The sequence below is a fragment of the Neltuma alba genome, unplaced genomic scaffold (genome assembly GCF_004799145.2).
Source record: "Neltuma alba isolate B1F8T4 unplaced genomic scaffold, ASM479914v2 tig00013260_pilon, whole genome shotgun sequence".
Taxonomy (NCBI): Eukaryota; Viridiplantae; Streptophyta; class Magnoliopsida; order Fabales; family Fabaceae; genus Neltuma; species Neltuma alba.
The window spans coordinates 101,929-123,431 of record NW_021637553.1 but is presented as its reverse complement, the minus strand read 5'-3'; the positions used below and the strand labels follow the sequence as shown (position 1 = coordinate 123,431).

Sequence of the window (21,503 nt, the reverse complement as noted above, 5' to 3'; positions counted from 1 at the left end):
TGACAAGGCGACCAACGGAGCAAGAGGTAGTTTATAATTTTTATGGCCATGGTGATATCTGGCTGCAGTAAGCTTGCACGTTTCCTTCACTGCGTATTGGATACGTGACAATCTTGGAATAAATTAATGATTTCCTGTGGCAATTAGTCTGCGCGTTTATTGTTTTATAATTAATGGTTTAAGCAAGTTTCTTAGTAGAGAGCATGCAATGGGCTATCAAGTCGGGTTTGATAGGATGTTAATATTATTAAGAACCAGTGCATATCCTAATTGTGTAATTTAGCTCTTCGTATGTTTAGAGGAGAAAACAGAGGAACAGGGAGAACATGAAAATAAGAGGCTTCAACATATTGTGGCATGGATTGAATGACGTAAGAGAGATTACTTGTGAAAGGTGAAGTAACGGATTATGATTACAATAAGATCTAAGCGAGGTCAAACAAAACCAGAAGGCAAGGAACTAGGTTTTGGAGAGGGCCACGTCGCCAAAATCAGGTGCATTCTGCATGTAAATTGGACTTGCCTTGGATATAAATATACGTGCTTTTCATGAACTTGAACTTGATGATGAGACTTTTCTCTCCGCTTTTCTCCTGAGTAAGACATTTGTGAGACAGTTTATAACTATTACGCGACTTCATCACGAACAGCACAACGTGTTTTCTATCCCCACCCCACACTTTTTCTTGGTTCTTTTAAACATCGAAAAATTGATCTTTAGAGTCAGGCCTACGTGCAGCACTCTAATTTGGACCAGACAAGCCAACGCATAAAGCTCTAATTTGGACCATCTGACATGTTTGACGCTGTTTACCCAATCTCCCAGTTTTGGGGGATGCTGCACGATTTCAATGTGTTGAGAAGAACATTGCGCCTTTCAATGTTTAAGCCTCACTAGATTCTGCCGGGATAGAGTTACGCTTTAACTCAATTTATTTCGAACACATATCCTCTCCCTTTCGCATACAACATCAATTATCATACAGAACTAATGTTTTCTGTCATTCTTCCTTCTCATTGTCAATATATCACTAAAAGATTATACATTTTTGGCTTTTTGCCTCAACGAACACACGAACTGTCCTTGATCCTGCTCCAATAACCATTATTTAAATTTTAAAAGAGACAGTTCCCATTCTGGAATAGTCTGAAAGTAATCATTAAGCATCATCAATTCCGGGGAAGCAAATATAACAGGAAGTCTTGTTAAATTGCCACGAAAAGAAATGCTAATCCCATCTGATCTTGCACCCTCGTAAATGCAGTATGTCAAGTATTTCTGACGAAAGCAAGAACCTCAAAGATGCCTGTAGTTTCACCTTTTTGATGCGACCACAACTGGCTCTGAGGCCAAGTTCCAACCCTCTGACGGTAGCTTCAGAAATATTCACCAACTTCACTTCCTGCAGCCGTTTCAAGTTCCCCATGAGAAGGCACAAAACCACGTCCGAAACAGCACAGTAGCTGATATTTATCTGCCATCATCGTCATCATCAATTTGAATTAGAATGCCTACCATTCCATAATTCATTCGAGCTAGCAATTTATCATTCAGCAGTAGCTTTGAGTGTAAGAAACATAGAGGATTATCACTTACCTGAGTTATTTGAAATACATTTCTATCTTGCTTTTATTTTAGAGGCTAAAAATTTCCAGTGAGCAGAACAAACTTTAAGAATACCAGAAGCAATTATGATACCTGGCGCAAGTTGTGTGAGTAAAAAGCAATGGCCCAGAAGCCTGGATCACCAATTTTTTCACAATGTTTTAAATCTAGATCTGCCAGTCTTTTGCAGTTGACTGCAACTTTTCTTATGCCAATACTAGTAATGTTCACCAGTCCGCGCATCTCCAGTTCATACAGTTCACCTAGATAACTAATATATTCCATCCCTCCGTCTGTAATTCTATTGCAATATGACACGTTGAGGTTTATCAGTAGTTTGCAACCAGTAGCAAGTGCTGCTAGCCCATCATCTCCGATGCATGCACAGCTACAAAATCAAAACAGAATGAACTCAACAGGCACGCGTCACAGCTACCAACATTTGGGGAGGAAAGAGAGAAGAAACAAAAATTAACCCCACTGATTGTGAAGTTCTCTTACCGGTAGAGATCAAGTTCAACCAGCTTTGGGAAGTTACAACCAATATATGCTAATCCTACGTCTGATATGTTGGTGCATAATCCTAACTTCAATGTCAAGAGTTTTGAACATCTTGATAGGTATTTGAGTGCTGGTTGAAAGAAAAGTGTATCAGATTCAAATGAGAAAATAAGGCAAATTTTTATCTGAATATATTGCCCAAAACAGATGTAGGATTGTAGCGTACTCAGATAGAGACCTCCATAAATCTACCTCTATCATTAATCCCAGAGCACTCAGTGAGATCAAGCTCCTCTAGAAGCAAGCAACGGGATCCAAGGTCATAAAAACTCTCCTCCGTCACCATATTGCATGACTCTAACTTCAGACAGACGAGGTGGGGGCAGGAGTCTGCTATAGCAGAGATAGCAACATCAGTGATGAGTCGACAACATGTTAAACTGAGAATTTTCAATTTACCACAGCCGCACACTAGCTGCGTGATTCCCGTGTCAGTGACTCCAACACATTTGCTTAAACCAATTTCCAATAGAGACTTGCAGCTGGTGCCAATGATCTGGAGGGCAAGGTCAGAAACTTGGACACCATCAATTCTAACCACGGTCAGGTTCTTCAAATTCTTCATGCATTCAACAAGGGATAATGAAAGCTCCTGTCCAAAACATCTGGGGTATTAGTGTGAGCACAAAACTTAATTCAATGAAATATTTCAACAAATATCAGACACAGCAATAAATTCATAAATAAACTGACCACGAGGCAATATCCTGCATCTATCTGCACAAGACTGCTATGTCCACCGACTATGGCTGTCAAAGCAGATGAGCTTACAAAATCACACCTCGATACGTCAATTGCCTGGACTATCGTGGAAAACACACAGTCAAAATTAAAGAAAATTGCGTGTTCTTCCCCATAAAGCATCCTTCGTCAAACTTTCATCAACTTTCAAACCATTTTCAGCAGAATTCAAAAAAATGGCAGCATAAATACATCACCTTAAGAAGTGGACATCCTTTTTCAAGAAACCGAAGTCCAACATCATCGACAAAAGAGCAGCCCACCATGACCAAAAGCTCCAGCTTTGACAGAGAAGCAATTGATTTCAAGGATTCACTCGTCAACTACAACAAGGTGGGATCTCAAAATTATCGAAAGTTACAGTGTGGAGAAATTTTTCACATTCGAACCGAATGTTTCATATATTTTTAACTGACTAATCTAAGGATGTAAGACAGAAGAATCTCAACAACTTATTTAGAGCAGTCAGCTCTTCGAATCGCAACAGCCATTCTTATATGTGCTACAAGGCATCGTCCTTAGTCAGGTATAAGAGATCCTCATATTATTCCTTCTTCAATTACTGAAATTCCTTGAACAGCACAGATATTAACTAATTCACATGCTATCACCAGTAGTATAAGAAGGAAAACCCAAACCGTTGCCTGAAATATCCCATAGAATCTTACATTAAAAAAATGGTACAAGATTAAGTATAACAGTTCGTGTTGCACAGTGATATAGCTATACCTCTTGGATTCCTTCATATTGAATTCCCAAGATTGTCATTATTAAACATGGTGATCTCTCTGGCTCAGGAAGTGAAACTAACCTTCAAATATGAAATATCAAGCATCTCCAAAACTAGGCATTTTTTACAAAGAAGATCAATGCCCAGATCAGAAATCTCAAAGCACCACTTCAAACTCAGGCTCTTCAAATTGCTACAATCAACAGCTATCCTTGCCAAACCAACATCAGTCACCCCCAGGCACTTGTCCATCTTCAGCTCCGTCAACCTGGTTGCGTACGAAAGCACAGCTGCTTCTCTGTCCCCAAATCCCCAACAATGGGAAACATCAATGGCCTCTAGCAAAGGACACGCACGAATCAACAGCTCCAACCCTCGATACCCCAAGCCAGTGGCCCGACAGAGCACCAACCTCCTCAGTCCTTTGGTCCAGTTTAGTGAACCATGACTCAGCAACACTGATACGGCTCCATCGTCGATCCGCGGGCATACAGAGAGGTCCAGTGCCTCAATGTTGCAGTACTTTCTAAGCAACCCAAGCAAGAACTCGATACGGAGGATCCGCACTTTTCGCCTGGTCAGCAATTCAAGTCGAAGGAACTCCTTGCAAACAAGCCGCCATGACTTCCGATCCGCGTTGGAGCTGAGCTTGTCAAGAACTCGCATAAGCAGGTCTTCAGTTAAGAGACGAAGCATCGATTCAGAAAACAATTGTAAATAAAACAATTCCGAATCCCACCAGCCGTGGGGACTGAAGATCTTGGTTCCGTATTTTTTTTAAAAGATAGAGGAAAAAGAAGGTTAAGGGTAGACGTCGAGTTCAAAGAAAAACGGATTCATCGAGGTTTGAGCTTAGGTAGGAACAAACAGAAACAAGAGGCGGAGATGGGGAAGCGGGTGATGAGTGGATTTGGAGAGGGCGCAGAGTAATCGACGACGAGCTTCCTCAGGGGTAGGTTCATTGTGTCGGTGATCTTTATCTTCAACGGTGTGGGAAATCGGAGCTTGATGAACCAAATAATCGGAGGGGACGTAAACCGAGAACGGGGGGACAAAGCAAACGGGGGGCGGAGAGATCGTGTGTGCTTTTCATTCATGTACGGGCATGTCCAGATTTGTACTCCTTTCTATCCCCAAACTTCCTTCACACTTTTTGTAGCGTGGCAACCGCTTATTCGCGAGAATTCACTGCCCAACTTACGCGTTCTTTACCATAAATGCCCCTGTGCTTTTTGATTAACTTTAGATGCGTGCTTTGGGAAAAACAAGGTGCCTTTTATATTTCTTTTTTTGCCAAGTGGACCAAGTACTCCATATAACTTGGGGTTCCATTGTAGAGCAACAGTCCTCTTCTTCCGTCTTATTTATAAATCAAAATGCTTCACACAGATTTATAAAAAAAAAAATTAATTTTTATTAATCTTTTATTTAAAATACAATTTTTTAATTTTATTTTTATTTGATATATATTATATCTACATAAATAAATCAATACAATAATAAATAAAAAATAAAATTACGTATTTATATTAAAAAAATTCTCAATACCTTATAAATAAGATAAAAAATATGTATATTCTTACTCTAGCTCATAAGTGGAACTAGAGGAGTAGTACCTATAACTGTGTGGGAGAATTATTATGAAATTTTAAATAAGAATATAATTATTGAAAAATCTCAATAATAAACAAGTTTTAAGATAATAAATAGAGATTTATTAATAATTATTTTTTTTCCATGAAAGGCACCATTAAAATAACAACTGTTTGGCATTTTCACCTTCTCAGCCCATGGGATTCCCTCTACCTCGATGGATCCAATCCAAAATCCGAGGTGTGGTGGGGGCATTATGTGATTGGAATCTTAAGAGTGTGTTTGGTTGGAAAGGAGAAGAGGGGAGGGGAGGGTGAATGAGCCCCTCTTTTTATTTGGTTAAAAATTTTGAAGGGAAGAGAAGTCAAAATATTTCTTCCCCTCTCCTCTCTCTCTCCATTTTAGCTCCCATCCAAATTAAGGGTTTTTGAAGGGTAGTTAAATTTTTAGACTATTATACCCTTATGATTTTTTGATATTCCACAACCACCCATAAAATATATTATTATAATATTTATTTTAAATAAAAAATATAAATTATTATAAAAATAAAAAACATTATTTAAATAAAAAATTATAATATTATAAAATTAATTGTTTTTTATAAATATATTATTTATTAAATGTATTTTAAAGCTGAAAAAAGGCATAGCCTAAAGAGAATAAAATTTCAATTTTTTTAGAGCATATAAAATTTGTTAATTTGATTATTTCAAATATATTATTATATTAATTAGAATTTAAAAAAAAATACTGTACTAATTTTTTAATGCACATATTAACATGATAAGACTGAATTTTTATTAAATTATATGATTTAAATTAAGATGTAAATTAATTTATATAATATATCAATAAAAAATATACGCTAATATATACGGGTAAAATGGTAAATTGATTATTACTATCCCTCTCCTTTTCTTTTTGAACCAAACAAAAGATCATTAAATATTCATTTCTCCCTTCCTTTTTAATCAAACTAAATAAGATGAGGATGAAATCCAACCTCCCCTTCCCTACCCTACTCTCCCCTCAAACCAAACCAAATAGCCCTAAGGGTGCCATTGCGCAGGAAGAAGACTAGACCACTTCGAGTAAGAAAAAGACTTGATGGTGGAGGAAAACATATGACCGTATGATTTGGAAAAGGATGTGACGGACATTGGTGATGCATGTACGTGACGAGCGAAGGAAGCGATGAGCCATCGGCAAACGTTGATACGATAACACGTGTGGGCAGCCACCCCCACAGTAAGACCCAAACCGCAATGACCGTACCTATTAAAATACTCTCAATACCCTTCCACTTTGTATCAATTATAAAAAAAAAAAATTATTTTAAAAATATACAGTTCAGTCTAATTATTTAACATCGTTAATAATATTCTAAAAAGATTCTAAAAATCTTATTTTTAACTAAAATTATTTTATTTACTATTTTATTTTTCATTCTAATAAATTTTTAAATTATATTTTTACAGTTTCATCAATTTCATTCAGTTAAAATAAATATCAAAGATTAGATTAAAAATTTAACCAATTTTTTAATAAATATATATTTGACTAAATATGTTTATAAATTTTTGTAACAAAGATGTATTTAAAAGTTTTGAATTATAAATTTAAATAATTTATAAAAAATTTTAAATTTATATCATTTAAACTTTATGATAAACAAAAACTATCTATTTGAAATATATTTTTATAATTTAAAAAAATCAAAGTAAATAATTTCCAATGAATGTGATAAAATATTAAAATTATAAAATTTTATGATTCAGATCAAAATTAATAAATTTTAAAAATAATTAATTTTTGTTTTATAAAAACAGTTTTTAGAAAATATAAATGTCTAAATAATTATTAAATTTAAAAGGGGTATTTTGGCCTCAAAAAAAATTTTAAAATCAAACTAACGGTCAACTAACAATTTAGGTAAATGAAAATAAAATATTAAATATAGAAAGAAGGTTTATGTAACGTATGTCTTAGCTGTAAGAAAGGTTTTACATGTTTTTAAAATAAAAAAATTTTTGTAATTGAGATAAAATAAAAGAATAATCGATATATTTTACTCTATATCTCATTATTTATAACTTTATATATATCTGTATATACATATATAATTTGCTGGGTTTCAAACGATAATACGCAGCCCCGGCACAACGGCACTCCTCAACTTATCAACTGATCAGTTATCATTAGAAGTGGGCTCCACCATGAGGCCTCACCTACCATTTCCGCCTATTTCTCGTCCTTTTTAACTTTTTTAGCGTCCACTCACTTTTCGTGCCAACAATAATAATGTTGGCTAGAGATAAGAACGACATCTATTTTGTTCGCCAAATGGAAAAAAACGCCTACTTGGAGTGTTTTAATTGATTTCGTCCATTGTCCCACTCTTTCCTGTCACTCCCCAAATGTGTTCGTTCCAAACATTTTTCAGTTTCAGTCAAAATTCACTTTAGTTACTTTTTCTTTTTTTTGCCAAACACTTTATTTACATTGGAAAGAGACTTTATGACATCTAGATTTAAATATACACAAGGAATCCATTTGCTTTGTGGAGAAAAAATGACTTAAATCGACCCCCGGCTCCAGGATCAAAGGTAAAATAAATAACGGAGCACGAATCTTCTCTTCGTTTGTGGCAAAATCTGCTGTGCGTAGCAAACGTTCTTTAACTTAGAAGTCCATGCTTGTATAACTTATCACTGCCTTCCACTGGTAATTGATTTAATGGTGGCTGCCTTTTGAGACGGTCTGCTACATTTGAAGCCATGACCGTATCAGCATTCCAATACCAGGGTTGAAGATAAGGTGAATCAATAGTCGCGGACCATGAAGATGGATGAAGCATAACAGAACCCCAATCTCTAGTTGCACGCTTCTGTTCCCTTATCCTTCTCCTGATTAACAAACCTCCCACGTCTTCTTTTTTCATTTCTGATACACTTTTCAGTGTTGAAATGCAAGGGAGAATGCCAATGCTGCATCTTCTTCCGGTAATAATTCAACAACCAACAGCCTCCAATTCAGAAGGGCCGTCGCTTTTCCATTTGGGTTCTCTTCTGTGAAACGGACAAGTGTTACAAATCCTTCCTCATCTTCTTCCCCCTCCTCCTCCGTCGGGCCGGCCCTTTTAGGCCCTGAAATTATGAGGGCCGGGCTTGATATTTTTCTCTTAAAATGAAACATAAGCCCTGGAGGGCTGGCCCTGGAGGGCTGAGGGCTTAAAAGGGCCGGCCCTGGAGGGCCACGGGCCGGCCCTTTTAAGCCCTTTTATATTTTTTATTTTTAAAATTTTTTTATATAATATTAATGTTATTAATTTTTTACATTGTTAATAATATTTCAAATATTTAGTTATTATTATCATTTTAAAAGTAAATTTAGTTTTAGATAATAATTTATCCAATTAAATTTTTAAAAAATGGGTTAATTTGGACTTTAATAATGATTTGATTTATATTATATGCGTTGATATTTTTAAACTATATATATATATTTGATAATAGAATATTTTTATACTTATATAACTTGTGATTCTATAATTTGAATTAGAAATTCATGAGTTTTAACAGCAATGTTTCTCACATTAAAGTAAAAAATAGTTAGATTGCAAAATTTAAAAATAAAATTCTTATAAAGAAGAAAAACTTGATATTTTTGTTACGAAAGAAAAGTATACTTATGAAGAAAAGTAATTAATTATAGTGATGATGAAGTTTCAAAAGATTAATAATAGTGTTTATTTATTGCACAATTGCATTATAGATAAAACTTTTAGATGTTGTTATCTTGTTAATGAATGTTTTAGATGTTGATGAATATTTATATATGATGATATTTTATATGTGACTTAATTTTATTCATATTTATGTTTTTTATTAATAATTTCATTGATTTATTTTTATAAAAATATGATAAATATAAAAAATAGTATTTTTTCTTAAACGGGCCAAAAGCCCGCGGGCCGGCCCTGGCCCTGTAGCTTAAGGGCCGGGCCTAGCAAATTGGGGTATTTTTAAAATTTCAGCCCTGGAGGGCCGGCCCTTTTAAGCCGGCCAGCCCTGAAGGGCCGGCCCTTTTAAGCCGGCCAGCCCTGAAGGGCCGGCCCTGATTCCCGGCTCTACCTCCCCTCCTTTTTAATCAAACCAAACAAGGTGAGGATGAAACCTTCCCTCCCCTCAAACCAAACAGGCCCTAAGGAAATTTGAAGTATGGGGCAGCACAACAGTATTATTAGAAGTGGGCTCCACCATGAGGCCTCACCCGCCATTTCCACCGATTTCTCATCCTTTTCAAGACTCCACTCATTTCTTATTCCAACGATAATAATGTCTGCAAGGGATAAGAACAACATCTATTTTGTTCACCAAACAAAGAAAACATCTGCTTGGAGTGCTTTGATCGATTTCGTCCATTGTCCCACTCCCCCCCCCAAATGCGGTCGTTCCAAACACTTCTCAGTTTCAGTCAAAATTCACTTCATTTACATTGGTAATAGACTTTATGACATCTAAATTTAAATATGCACAAGGAATCCATTTGCTTTGTGGAGAAAAAATGACTTAAATCAACAACTGGCTCCAGGATCAAAGGTAAAATAAATAACGGAGAACGAATCTTCTCTTCGTTTGCGGCAAAATCTGCTGTGTGGAGCAATCGTTCTTTAACTTAGAAGTCCATGCTTGTATAACTTGTCACTGCCTTCCACCGGTGATTGATTTAGCGTTGGCTGCCTTTTGAGACGGTCTGCTACATTTGAAGCCATGACGGCATCAGCATTCCAATACCAGGGTTGAAGATAAGGTGAATCAATAGTAGAGGACCATGAAGATGGATGAAGCATAACAGAACCCCAATCTCTAGTTCCACGCTTCTGTTCCCTTATCCTTCTCCTGATTAACAAACCTCCCACGTCTTCTTTTTTCATTTCTGATACACTTTTCAGTATTGAAATGCAAAGGAGAAGCGCCAATGCTGCATCTTCTTCCGGCAATAATTCAACAACCAATAGCCTCCAATTCAGAAGAGCCGTCGCTTTTCCATTTGGGTTCTCTTCTGTGAAACGGACAAGTGTTACAAATCCTTCCTCATCTTCTTCCCCCTCCTCCTCCGTTTGGGTTTCTTCACCTTTGCTTTTTGATTTTGATTTTACTTGATATTGCCTTCGCCTGCCTTTCAATAACTTCACCTGCAATCGAGGTTTATAATTTAGGCCAACTTCAAGAACCTGAATAAATATTGTTATACTGTGCATTTCATAATGGTAGCTGAATTGAGAAAGTCTGTTCTGTACCCATGACTCTGGAGATGTTTGATTTGTCAAACTAAAGCTGAGACCCGACAATGACAGTGATGCTTCCCACCGTATAATTAGTTCATCCCCTGTTGAAAAATGCCATGCAGCTTTCCATTGCTCTCCCGGTTCTTTTGGTGTTGCTGTGGCTACCACCTTCTCTGCACTAGACAGAAGAAAATAAATAAAAGAGAATTACTTCTGAACCAATCTGATTTCACAAGATGAATAGTACAACCTATTCGATGCCCCCAAGATGATTAAGGAAACGATATGACAAACACCGCTATCAAAGACTATAATATTTATGACGTAGACAAAACATACCAGGAGCCCTCCCGATAGAGCCTGAAGCCACATAAGACCAAGATCCTTCTCGTATCTCTATGATCCTATCTTCCCATTTCACAGTTGAAGGAGTTTCAGCTCCTCTTCTCCAAAACCCTCCTCCTACCCTGCACCTCAAAACATTCCCTTCTAATTAAATAAAACATGCACAAAATGGTGTTGAAGCAGTAGGAAGTATCGAGTTGAGTATTAACCTTAATTAGCAATTATTTTTGAGTACCAAGGTACAGTTATAAAAGCTCACCTAATTCTGATGACAAAACACTCCCTCCCCGCATGATCAAGGACTGTGCGAGACAACCAACGACCCTCTTGAGGGCGATAATTATTCATCTTTAGAATCACTTCAGAAATCATTGCCCCTGAATCATCTGTGACTCGATCGGGCACACATTTCAAAAGGTATGGAGCCTGAACCGGTGGGGAAATTGAAGTAACAACAGTCACGTGCCCATTAAGTTCCTTTTCCAAAGTCAGAGAGTTAGCTCTCAACAAGTCATTCCAGAGGAACGTCACAGTGTCGTGGAGGCTACTTCTTCTTATACAGTTACCCCCATGACCACGACGCTCAAGTATGACTCCCTTGGTCCCAAACTCACAGTAAATTTGCCAGGCCTTTTCCCATGAATCAAAGAGGAGACTGGAGAAGGCCTTATCCAGCTTTAGCTCACTATGACACCTCACCACTCGTAGGCGTAGGAAATCACGATTTATATCCTTTTGCAATGCCTTTGTCCTCGAATTAAGCCTCAAAAACACATAAACCTGCATCGTAAAGTCAAGATGCACTTTATCATTATAATGTGCTCATGTATTTTCATGAAGTTTTTCGCTTCAAATGCCACATACAAAGCATATAGACATCGGCTTCGGGTAGAGCTTTCTAGGACAGGAAAAGATACTACAAGAGACCAGAAAGCGTGAGAGGGATCACAACAGTTCAGAGGACGAGGAGGAGAACAAAAAATTGACCTCAAGTAAACATCTTGGAAGCATGGACTTGTATTTTGCATTGACATCTGTGTCTGATTCCTCCCAGTAGACTGGAGAGTTCACTGTTGCAAATTTATCCAATGCAAAAGCCACCCCTCCACCAGCTTTCTCATAAGGTTGGTTAAATGCCCTGTCCCATAACTCCTCGGTCACTTTAACATCTTCTTCCTGGGGGGTTTCCCATAAAGTTGCCACCTTCCACATATCATCCTCCAAGCCCAACGCTTTTAAATCATCCATATACACTGTTGGGTAGCTCTGCTCCATTCAGAATTTTAGAGCCATTAATAGAGTCATTCAAGGAGAAAACTAAGCAAGTATAAAGATAATCAATCAGAAAGGTAAAATTAGTAGACAAGTGAATATTTTATAAAATGTGCCAAAATCAGATTAGTTATAAAACTAATATTCAGGAATCTCCTCAAAGAATTGGTGTTCAATTTTCCATTACCGATTCAGCATGGTCAAATAGAACTACTTAACCAAAAAGTAGAAGTTACGGCTGAGGTGATGCCTTCAATAAGTATTGATGAGAATTATCATTCAATGACTAATTGGTGAAAATTTAAACTAATAAAGCATTGCAAGCCTATAAACCTTATTTAATGTTTTTGGTGATGGTGCCGGAAATCGGAGCCTTGGGCAAGGAAGGAAATATTGTAGCAAACAAATTGTCCCACTCCAATTTTGAACCGGGGACGTCTCATTGAGGAGGTGTTTGGATAGAAACCGAACCATAGTTTCAGAAGTGTTCTTATGGTTTATGAAATAAATATGTGGAGAAATTTGTCTCGTTTTGCGAAAAAGTACTTTTAAAACCATAATTTGGAGGTTGCCAAAATCAGTTTTCTGATAGTTTTTGACATAAATGTAAAGTCAACTCGTGTCACTTCTCTGAAATTACTATATTAGAAAATAACATGTTATCGAACAAACAGAAAACGGACAAGACTCAATTTCTAATATCTTTTTCTTTTTTGGGACTCGTCACTCTTGAAATTCGCTTAGTTTCTCGGACCCCAAAAAAAAAAAAAAAAACAACTTAGCTTCTCAGCCCATCCTTGAAGATTCCAGTTTCACAAGCAAGAAAAGGTATCTGACGCAAAACTACTTTCTTCCAGCTCTTCGCTAGTATTTCCCTTTTCTTTTTTTCTTTCTTTGTTTTTTTTTCATCTTTCATCTTTCACCAAATATTACTTAGCATGCGTTGTGCCTAAAACCTTTGGTTGGAGGAAAGGATAATCAAATCGAAAAAAAAAAAGGACCATGACCTGGAGGCTCAAAAGATAACATAAAGAAGGCAAGTATTATATTGTAGAAGATGCCCAAATTGCTATTCCAACAACTACAAGGAAAACAACAAGTGGGAGTAATTAACACACCTGGTGGGTCAGCCACATTAACATGATGTCCGAAGTAGGTACCAAACGGCAAGACCCATCTGCGAACCTCTGCACCGTATGCAAAAATGCCTTGTATCTCTGTCTTGCAGCTATTAAGTACACAAGCTCCGACCTGTAAGACTCTGGAAACTTAGAGTGCAACATCCTATGCTTTGCGACTTCCTGAAACAAGTCATCTTCATTTTTAACAACCAGGGAATCTGAATTCGCTTCATTCTCAAATGACTCTGTCGGGTATTTACGGTTCCAAATTTCACGGCATCTCATCAACGCGTACTCTTCATTTTCCTCGTCGAAAATTGCCGGTCTTCCTATGATTTTTGAGAATTTCGTCTCACAGTATTCCTTGTAACTTACCTGAATCATTTCCAAAATTAGACTTCAGTACTTTCAGTTCAATTGAAGTGAAGATAACCAAAAGTAAGAGCAAATTGCGGGCATATAAAGCAACGAACAAATTTTCCTCCATCTTCCACTCTTAGCTTCTTGCCCGTTATTTAGAGGGAAGAAAGAACCTACCGGGTTTAATGTGTGACAGAACCAAACCCAGTCGACATCGAAGGGAGGAAGAATCATGGGAGGGGATGAACCAGGCGGCGTCAGATCAGAAATCAAGGGCATCCACAACTCATGATACCTGAGAAAAGGAAAATCCGTCAAGAGCCACCATGAGATTAGATGAGAAGAAGGGGGCTGAAAGAGTCGACCTTCTGACGGCTTCAGCGAGGGTGGAAGTGTGGTGAAGGAGGAGGTGAAAGTCGGCGACAGTTCTCAAGAAGCCGATATTTCGTCTGGCAGCCGACACGAGATCCAGACCGAAACGTATCGCGGCGATATCGGGGATCTCGGTCAGGCTTCTCGTTGAAACTTGGGATTCCGACATTATTACCGTAGGAAGACTAAAAGTAAGAGGACCGCAGGAAAAGGGATCAGCGGAATCCGAAATAGTGGAAGAGATGGAACTGTGATTGAAAACACCATAACGGTGATTACAGAGCCGAGTCGCAATAACTTCCTCCACCGACTGCCAAAAGAGCGTCAGCAACTACCATTGGAGTATGGAGATGAACCAAGATGCAAAGGTCACTCCAAATGTTTTAGATCCCGGCGTAGAGTGGAGAGCGGAGAAGGAAGAAGCGTTGATTGATTTGAGAAGCGGTCAAAAGATGACGTTGAGCAGCAAAGGGAATAAAGGATGAGACACGAGCTTTTGTGTGAGGAGGATCGTGGATGTGTCGGGAAGCGGACAGCAGATTAGATTGGATCATTCCATTCAGTGCTGTTTAAAGTGTAATCATCACTTCAACGCTCACCGTTAACAATAAAACACTTGATTTGCACGTGAAAGCCCATTCAACACCCACTCCTTGCGACACTCGACTGTGCGCAAATCAGACAACTCCTCGTCTTTATTCTGGTTCCTTTTATTTATTTATTTATTTTTAAATGAAGTTGATCACCTGCTCAATTTGTTTTGATCAAATTCCATATCGAGTTTGTAGCCGCCTTGGTTAAAATATAGGGGGTTATGAAATGAATGAACCCCACCCGTCGTTGATTCGCCGGACTCGTACTAGCATCCTAGGAATTAATATGTTGATTCTTCTACGGCAATCAAAATCGAAAAGTCAATATGAAGAAGAGAAAAGTGGAGACACGCGCGACTTGCATAATTGCACTACTCAATTTACTGTACACGAGACAGCAACGTCAATGAGTATGATAATACGCTGAGCTCCTCTTGACAAGATTCATTCTGTATTGCTTTATTTGGCGAGATCAAGTGAGATTATTATGAAGAAATAAATGAAGGGAAGGTGGGTCGACGGATGTAATGAGAGAATAAAGAGAAGGGTATGGTATTAAAAAGGTGTCTGGATGTGTACAAAAATATTTTTTTATAAATTAAAATAAACTCTTTTACTCATTTTTTTTATATATCAAAAAATTACTTATGATTTGATTTTTATCCAATCACTCATAAAAAAAGTGGAGTGAATTTGAAGGCCGGGAATGAGGATTGAGGAATGAGGACAGATGAAAGCATGCCAGGGGAAGAAGAGACGAGAGTGAAGAGGGAGGGGAGAGAAGAGATTGGGTGGCGAGATGGGGACCCACACCAGTGCTTGAAATATACCAACCTCCCCAGGGAAAAGAAGACGACACGTGGCGTGCTGTGGTGCGGATGGAATTCATGTGTATCAAGGATGGGAGAGCAATAAGAACACGTGAATGTGAAGAGTTGTCCGCGGCATAAGTAGCCGGCTGGTAGTCAGTTAGAGTGCTCCGCCTCCACCGCCATCCTCTGATTTGCCGCCATGGAGCACCGGAAATCTGGAATGCGTGGTATTCACCAACCTCCCCCTCCACATAATCTCAAGTTTAATAGCATGAGTTGTGGGGAGATGTTCATTTTTTATTTATTTTGTAGAGGAATAAGTGTTTTGATTGGTTTATCAAAAATAAAAGTGAAAAGACACTTTCTTCCGAACACTATAAATATCAAAGCCCTTCTATGAGCTTAAGAGAAAGGGCCCTAAAACAAGTCCATTTTCTTAGCACAGCTTTCAACTAAAATAGTCATGATTTTGTTGGCTTGTGTTTGTCCAGTGATTCCTGCCTTCCTATTATTAATCAACCAGTCTGTAAGAATATGTATTTAAAAAACCATTTCTTTGCCACCAAAACCATTTATAATAAACTAATTATAAATTATAGGATATAAATTAACATAATTAGATTTTCCGGCAAAATCGTAATTAGATTTGACATTGAATTTAAACTAAATAATTGTTACCGTAGAGGCAAAGAGACGATAAGAATAATAAAATAATTGCTTATCTCTACTCTGTTGGCCGTTGTCGTCCCGGAAGTGGAAGCAGGTGAGAAGAGAGGAAGATAGCGTAATTTGTTGACCGCGCCCTTGACGAGTTTAGTTTCCGATTAGCGTGAAAATCGCTCGTTATGATTTATGGCCTTTTTTTTTTTTTTGATACAACGCTCAGTATGACCGATGGCCATCATCATTTACAATTACGAGTCCCACCGTATGAGACAAAACCCACCAGTCTATATATGCATACCACCTTTTCCGTCAGGGAAATGGTTACTGTTCAAAGGATGTCATTCACAAAATACCCACAGATGGCGTAGTAAAATCACTACATCAGGATTGTTGTTTATTTTCAGATCCATCGTCGTATCAGCGTAGAGTCCAAGATCATCCAACTAACTAACTTAGAAAGTAAAGACTGATCAAACATACAGATAAGTGGAGGAAAGCTCAGATAGATGTGAGAAGTTATACTCCCAGACCTTGCGAAAGGCCTCGTAGTGAGCTGGGAAAACACAAATATCATCATCGCAACTGGCCCATTGGCAACCACGCAGGTCACTCAAATAACCTTATCGCATCTATATCCGAATGCATCAACAGATTGCTTGCATTAGAAATTTAAAATAACCCCCTCACATATAAACCCAAATAAAACAAGAAGATCAAGGAGACGCGGACCGCAGAAGAAGAAGCACGCTGGAAGAGAAAAACATTGGTATTTATAGAGAACGTCTAGGGCTAGGGTTAGGTTTGAGTGAGAAACGGCAAAAAAAAAAAAAAAGATCAGGTGAAGGCCTGGTCCGATGTAATGGGCCTGACCTCAAGACCCTCAACAATGAGGCCGCCTTTCAAATGGACGCCTTTGACCTCCTTGAAGGACATTCTAACCTCATTATCTCCCCCGCCTTCGTTGAAGAAACTCCCCAGCGCTATCTCCAGCCAATCGTCTTCTCGCTTACAAGGCCATCTCCCTTCTCCTCCTGAGGTTGAGCCTCTTGTTCTCTCGCTGTTTCTCGCCTCCTTCTCCTTCAGTGGCCATCTCACATAAACATTCCCTTTTGACTTGAAATTACTAAACTCCACCGACACCTCCGACGGCAGCGAGTCCAATCCGTATGCTCGATCCGCCACTTCACTATCAGAAACGCTCCGTATATCGTTCTCGGCGATAGCATTGCGGCGTCCATGCTCCCCCTGATTTCTAGCCAGCATATGGTTCTCAGTTCAGCTACTTCTGCAAATCTGCTCCGCACATTTTTCCAATTCAGACCCTACTTTGGAAATGAACTTCAGTTGAGATTACGAGATCTGATAAATTATGATTATGCACAAACCTTGAGGATTGAAAAGGTTTCCAGGACCAATACAGAGGGCTGCTTCCCCACGCAATTGCAAGCTCTCTCGCACTCAGCATGTAGCATATTTTACCCGTTGATTTCTCTATTGAGAATATCTGCTTCATCAACAAGTTTTCAGTATTCCGTTAATTCTATCATATTGATACCAAGATAAACTCAGAGCTCGCTATTTAATTCGGTTAACATATTGCCTGCGATTTTCATCTGAGGGAGATTGCATTACCTTGTTACCCTGATCAATTAGAAGGGGTTTGCTTAAACTGAGAAACAAGTTTTTCTTTGAGGAATAGATCAGGGGAGCTACCAGCCTAGAGAGAATTTCATGATAGTTGGAGTGGTAAAAACTTCTCCCAGATAATGTCTGAATTCGCCATTGATCGCACCATGGACGAAATAAGAGAGGACTTACCAACGTCTCGAGGAGACGTCATGGACAAAATGTGCGCAAAACAATCATCGGGCAGAACCTCCATCGGACGATGCAGACCAGTCAACTTCTGACATAGATGACAGGTGAAAAGTTCTATTTAATATTTATGCTGTGTGCTTGATCCAAGCATATCGCTAATATGTCGACATGAGACATACACATGAGCACATGTATGAGAACACTTGAAGGTCATTGCTTTTAAGGTCAGCGTCATTCTCACACACAACTCATCAAGCAGGAGAAACTTCGAATTGTAGACAATCATCATCAAGGACGAAGAGGTCACTTTTGAAATTCTAAATTTGTCGCATCGATCTCCAAGGCACTCGCGGTTATCAATTGCCAGGGTATTGCATTTTGGCGTTTTCTTTCAAGCTGACCTTTTTTCGAAAAAAGACAATAAAGATAATAATTTAGGGGGTGTCAACTTGATTGAAGCAGCCAGAGACTATTTCATTTTCGCTGGGATCATTTGTTTTTATTCGAATAATTATCTGGACGGTTTTTTTTTCCTATCTAGTAGCACAAACCAAATTGATATGTATCGACTTGAGTTGTATCGTATAGCTACAAAAATCTCTTCATAATAATAATTTTCCTAAAACACGTAGGTGGGCTTGGATGGCTAAAACAGAATAGAATGAATTTGCAACCGCACGCCATCAGAAGATATTTCTGCTAGAAGCGTTGGGATGTTTTCAACAAAAAAAAAGAAGGTGATTTTCGAAAAGTGACATCCTCATAAATTTAGACATTTTTATGAAGGGCTGTGCAAAAGAGTCATCATAATACTAAAAGTCACAGAGATTATTTCCCAACAATACCTGAGGGCACTTTTAGAAAGCCATAAAATTACAAGGAACGGCACAAACCGTTTGGTGAAAGTGTGTGTTATTTTCTTATAAATTATAGCATGTTCATGAAGAATTGCGTATCGGGTTATTGTATTAAAAGTCACAGAGATCGGGTTACTATAATTCTTAAAGACGTCGTCTTCTTTTTTTCACCTGAATCTTAAAGCGTCTTTAGAATGCTCTAAAATCATTTATGGTGTCCTTATAAATTAATGTATTTCTGTGAAAGATTATGCAGGGAATTATAACACTAAGAATCACATCCTCATGTACCAAAATTATTAATTGATGTGTCCTGTTGCCACCAGCACAGAGCGAGAGGGAGTAGCGCGACGACAAAGGGCTTGTATCAAATTTTTAAAATTAATTTTACAAGCAACTGTAAGAATCACTTTTGAAACCACCATAAAATCACTTATACAAGGGTGTTTGGGATAAAAACAGTAATTTTTAAAAACACTTTTCTGTAAATCAATATAAACTCATCCACATATTTATTTTGTATATTATAAAATCACTTTTAAAATCATAATTTTAATTTCATTCAAATATTTTTTTAGATTCGTGTATCGGATTACCAAACACCTCCTAAGTGCAAAAGTTGTGGGTATATCGACACATATGAGCTTTTAATTACTATTAAGGACTCAATGACCCACCACATAGTTGTGGCCCTGTTACATCCGAAGCTTCAGAACTTACAGTATATGCAAATCGTAGAATAATTTTGTAGGGTGCGTCACAACAAATCAAACCTCCTGTTTCCGGAAATCGACTGCGCACATTGATGAATTTCTATATCTGCTCTGCGGGCGCTGGGACATAGTTTAGTGATTTAATCACTTTGGCTTCTACTTGTATGGCCACATTATTGAGAAATCAGCCTCAATAACTTGAGAAGTAACGTGTTTCTTGCTTTACCAAACCAAAGTCGATGAGGATTAAAACATAGAAACTACAGTTCGGTAGTTCACACTGCAGATGATTCTCTGGTGACGTTCGGTTTTGTCATTATCGTCTTGGTCAAACCTGCTTTGGTCTGATCTGAATGCCTTCCAGGATGAGCCCTGCCTTCAATTGATAGCCTGCTTCCATCATGCTCATCTTCACCTCTTGGTCCTCTTCCCCGCTGTCAAATTCCCCCAACTCGATCTCCATCCATCCATCTTCTCTCGTCGACGGAAATTTCTGATCTTCTTCCGTCCCCGGCGACCCCCTCAACATTTCTCTTCTCTTCGATTCCCATAAAACAGAGTCTCCATCTTTTGCTCTCTCTCGCATCTGCTGCACAGATAGGACTTCCCCTTCCTCACCACGTTTCCCCACTTCAACCGTTACTTCCGAAGCTGCACTGTCCAGACCGTACGCTCTGTGAGACACCTTCATTATCAGATAAGCCCCGTACCAAGTGTTGGGTGTCAGAATCCCAGTTCTGACGCTGCATTTAACTTCTAACCAGCTGACTGTTCTGAGATGAGCCACCACCGAGAACCTGCAAATTCATTCATTTAATTAGTACACTCTCAGAAAGTAGTGGCTGAAGGAGTGTGGAAGAATTTAACGAGCGAGACCTAGATTCGGGCATGGGTGTCCAGCTCCATAACATGGGGTCGTTGCCCCACGTGACAGATAATTCCCTAGCAGAGATGATGTAAGATTTTTTACCCGAAGACCTGTCTAATTGGAAGCTCTGCAATACAAAATTGTAAAATCAGAAAACAGAGAGAGACAGGACGAATTGAAAGAAATAAGTAAAGAGAGTTTACCTTGGAGCCACCGTCAATGAGAAATGGGCGAGTGAGAGCGTGGAAGAGGTCTCTTTTGGAAGAGAAGTCAAGAGGAGTGACAGCCCTGGACAGGATGTCGGGGTAGTCAGACGGCAAGAAGGAGAGCCAGAGGAGATCGGAGAGAGCAGGGGAGCGGAGGGAGGAGGAGACGGAGCAGAATCTGGAGACGTCCGCCGGAGAAGTGAAGGAGAGAATGGTGGAGACGCAGTCGTCCGGCAAGGTTCGATGTTAGACATGAGAGGCAACGTTGACGAGAAGGCAAAAGGAAGATGAAGAGGAGGGGGGGGGGGGGGGGAGAGAGAGAGAAGGAAGGATTAGAATATCATGGGGAAGGGGATAGGTATTCATGACTGGGATTTAGGATTAGCTACTTAAATATTTGAGCGCCCTTCTATTGAAAAAAAAAAAAAAATTATCACATCTCGTAGCTGTTTAAATTTAATATAAATAGTGAGATTTATTTTTTTATATTTTTTAATAAGTAATGATTAAAAATAAATATAATTTTTTAACTGTAAAATTTTTTAAAAGTAAGTTTTCACTTAAAATTATTAATTAAATTTTTTAATTTAAATAGTATAAATTTCATTATAATAATAAATATCACAGTTACCATTACCCATGAGGAGACCAAAACTGCTTTGAAAAGTAAAGGGGGAACCCGTGGGACTTCCATACATAGCCGACGGATTCACTCCTTGTCTCGTTGTTCCATTTTCGGCGTTGGCTGGCTGGCCGTGGCCCGCAGCAGCAAGTTGTCATGGGCATAACATCAGTTGATTTCCTGCTACTATTTTTTATCCTAATTATAAAATCTTATTTATAATTTATAAATAAAATGTGTAATTAAGATAGAAGCTAATAACACTTATGGACTCTTTTTCATAAATTACATCTTTATAAATAAAATGTGTAATTAAGATAGAAGCTAATAACACTTATGGACTTTTTCATAAAT

At 38.3% G+C, this 21,503-nt stretch overlaps 2 protein-coding genes, 1 non-coding gene and 2 pseudogenes across 4 annotated transcripts; all 5 read right to left on the bottom strand.

The window, feature by feature from the left end:
• Positions 1-1,184: 1,184 nt before the first annotated feature.
• On the bottom strand, positions 1,185-4,456 carry LOC114735923 (F-box/LRR-repeat protein 3-like). Of its 2 annotated transcripts, XM_028923710.1 has the most exons (8): positions 3,720-4,456; positions 3,106-3,231; positions 2,861-2,965; positions 2,567-2,759; positions 2,360-2,497; positions 2,108-2,237; positions 1,700-1,994; positions 1,185-1,475 (listed from the first exon to the last, which is right to left on the bottom strand). In XM_028923710.1, the coding sequence occupies exons 1-8, from the start codon at positions 4,332-4,334 to the stop codon at positions 1,230-1,232; spliced, it is 1,848 nt and encodes a 615-aa protein (XP_028779543.1). In that variant the 5' UTR covers positions 4,335-4,456; the 3' UTR covers positions 1,185-1,229. The 2 variants fall into 2 exon arrangements, with proteins under 2 accessions (XP_028779543.1, XP_028779542.1); XM_028923709.1 differs by having other exon boundaries at positions 2,360-2,759.
• A 6,145-nt stretch (positions 4,457-10,601) lies between these two features.
• Positions 10,602-14,708, bottom strand: LOC114735906 (uncharacterized). Its single transcript, XM_028923685.1, has 7 exons — positions 13,988-14,708; positions 13,800-13,917; positions 13,260-13,637; positions 11,857-12,135; positions 11,129-11,649; positions 10,864-10,991; positions 10,602-10,702 (listed from the first exon to the last, which is right to left on the bottom strand). The coding sequence occupies exons 1-7, from the start codon at positions 14,161-14,163 to the stop codon at positions 10,686-10,688; spliced, it is 1,617 nt and encodes a 538-aa protein (XP_028779518.1). The 5' UTR covers positions 14,164-14,708; the 3' UTR covers positions 10,602-10,685.
• Positions 14,709-16,430: 1,722 nt separating this feature from the next.
• LOC114735924 (F-box protein PP2-B15-like) lies at positions 16,431-17,961 on the bottom strand (annotated as a pseudogene).
• On the bottom strand, positions 16,557-16,652 carry LOC114735926 (small nucleolar RNA snoR69Y). The gene has a single exon (XR_003739307.1). It is a non-coding gene; the product is annotated as a small nucleolar RNA snoR69Y (small nucleolar RNA).
• Positions 17,962-19,366: 1,405 nt separating the features above from the next.
• LOC114735908 (F-box protein PP2-B15-like) lies at positions 19,367-20,764 on the bottom strand (annotated as a pseudogene).
• Positions 20,765-21,503: the final 739 nt, after the last annotated feature.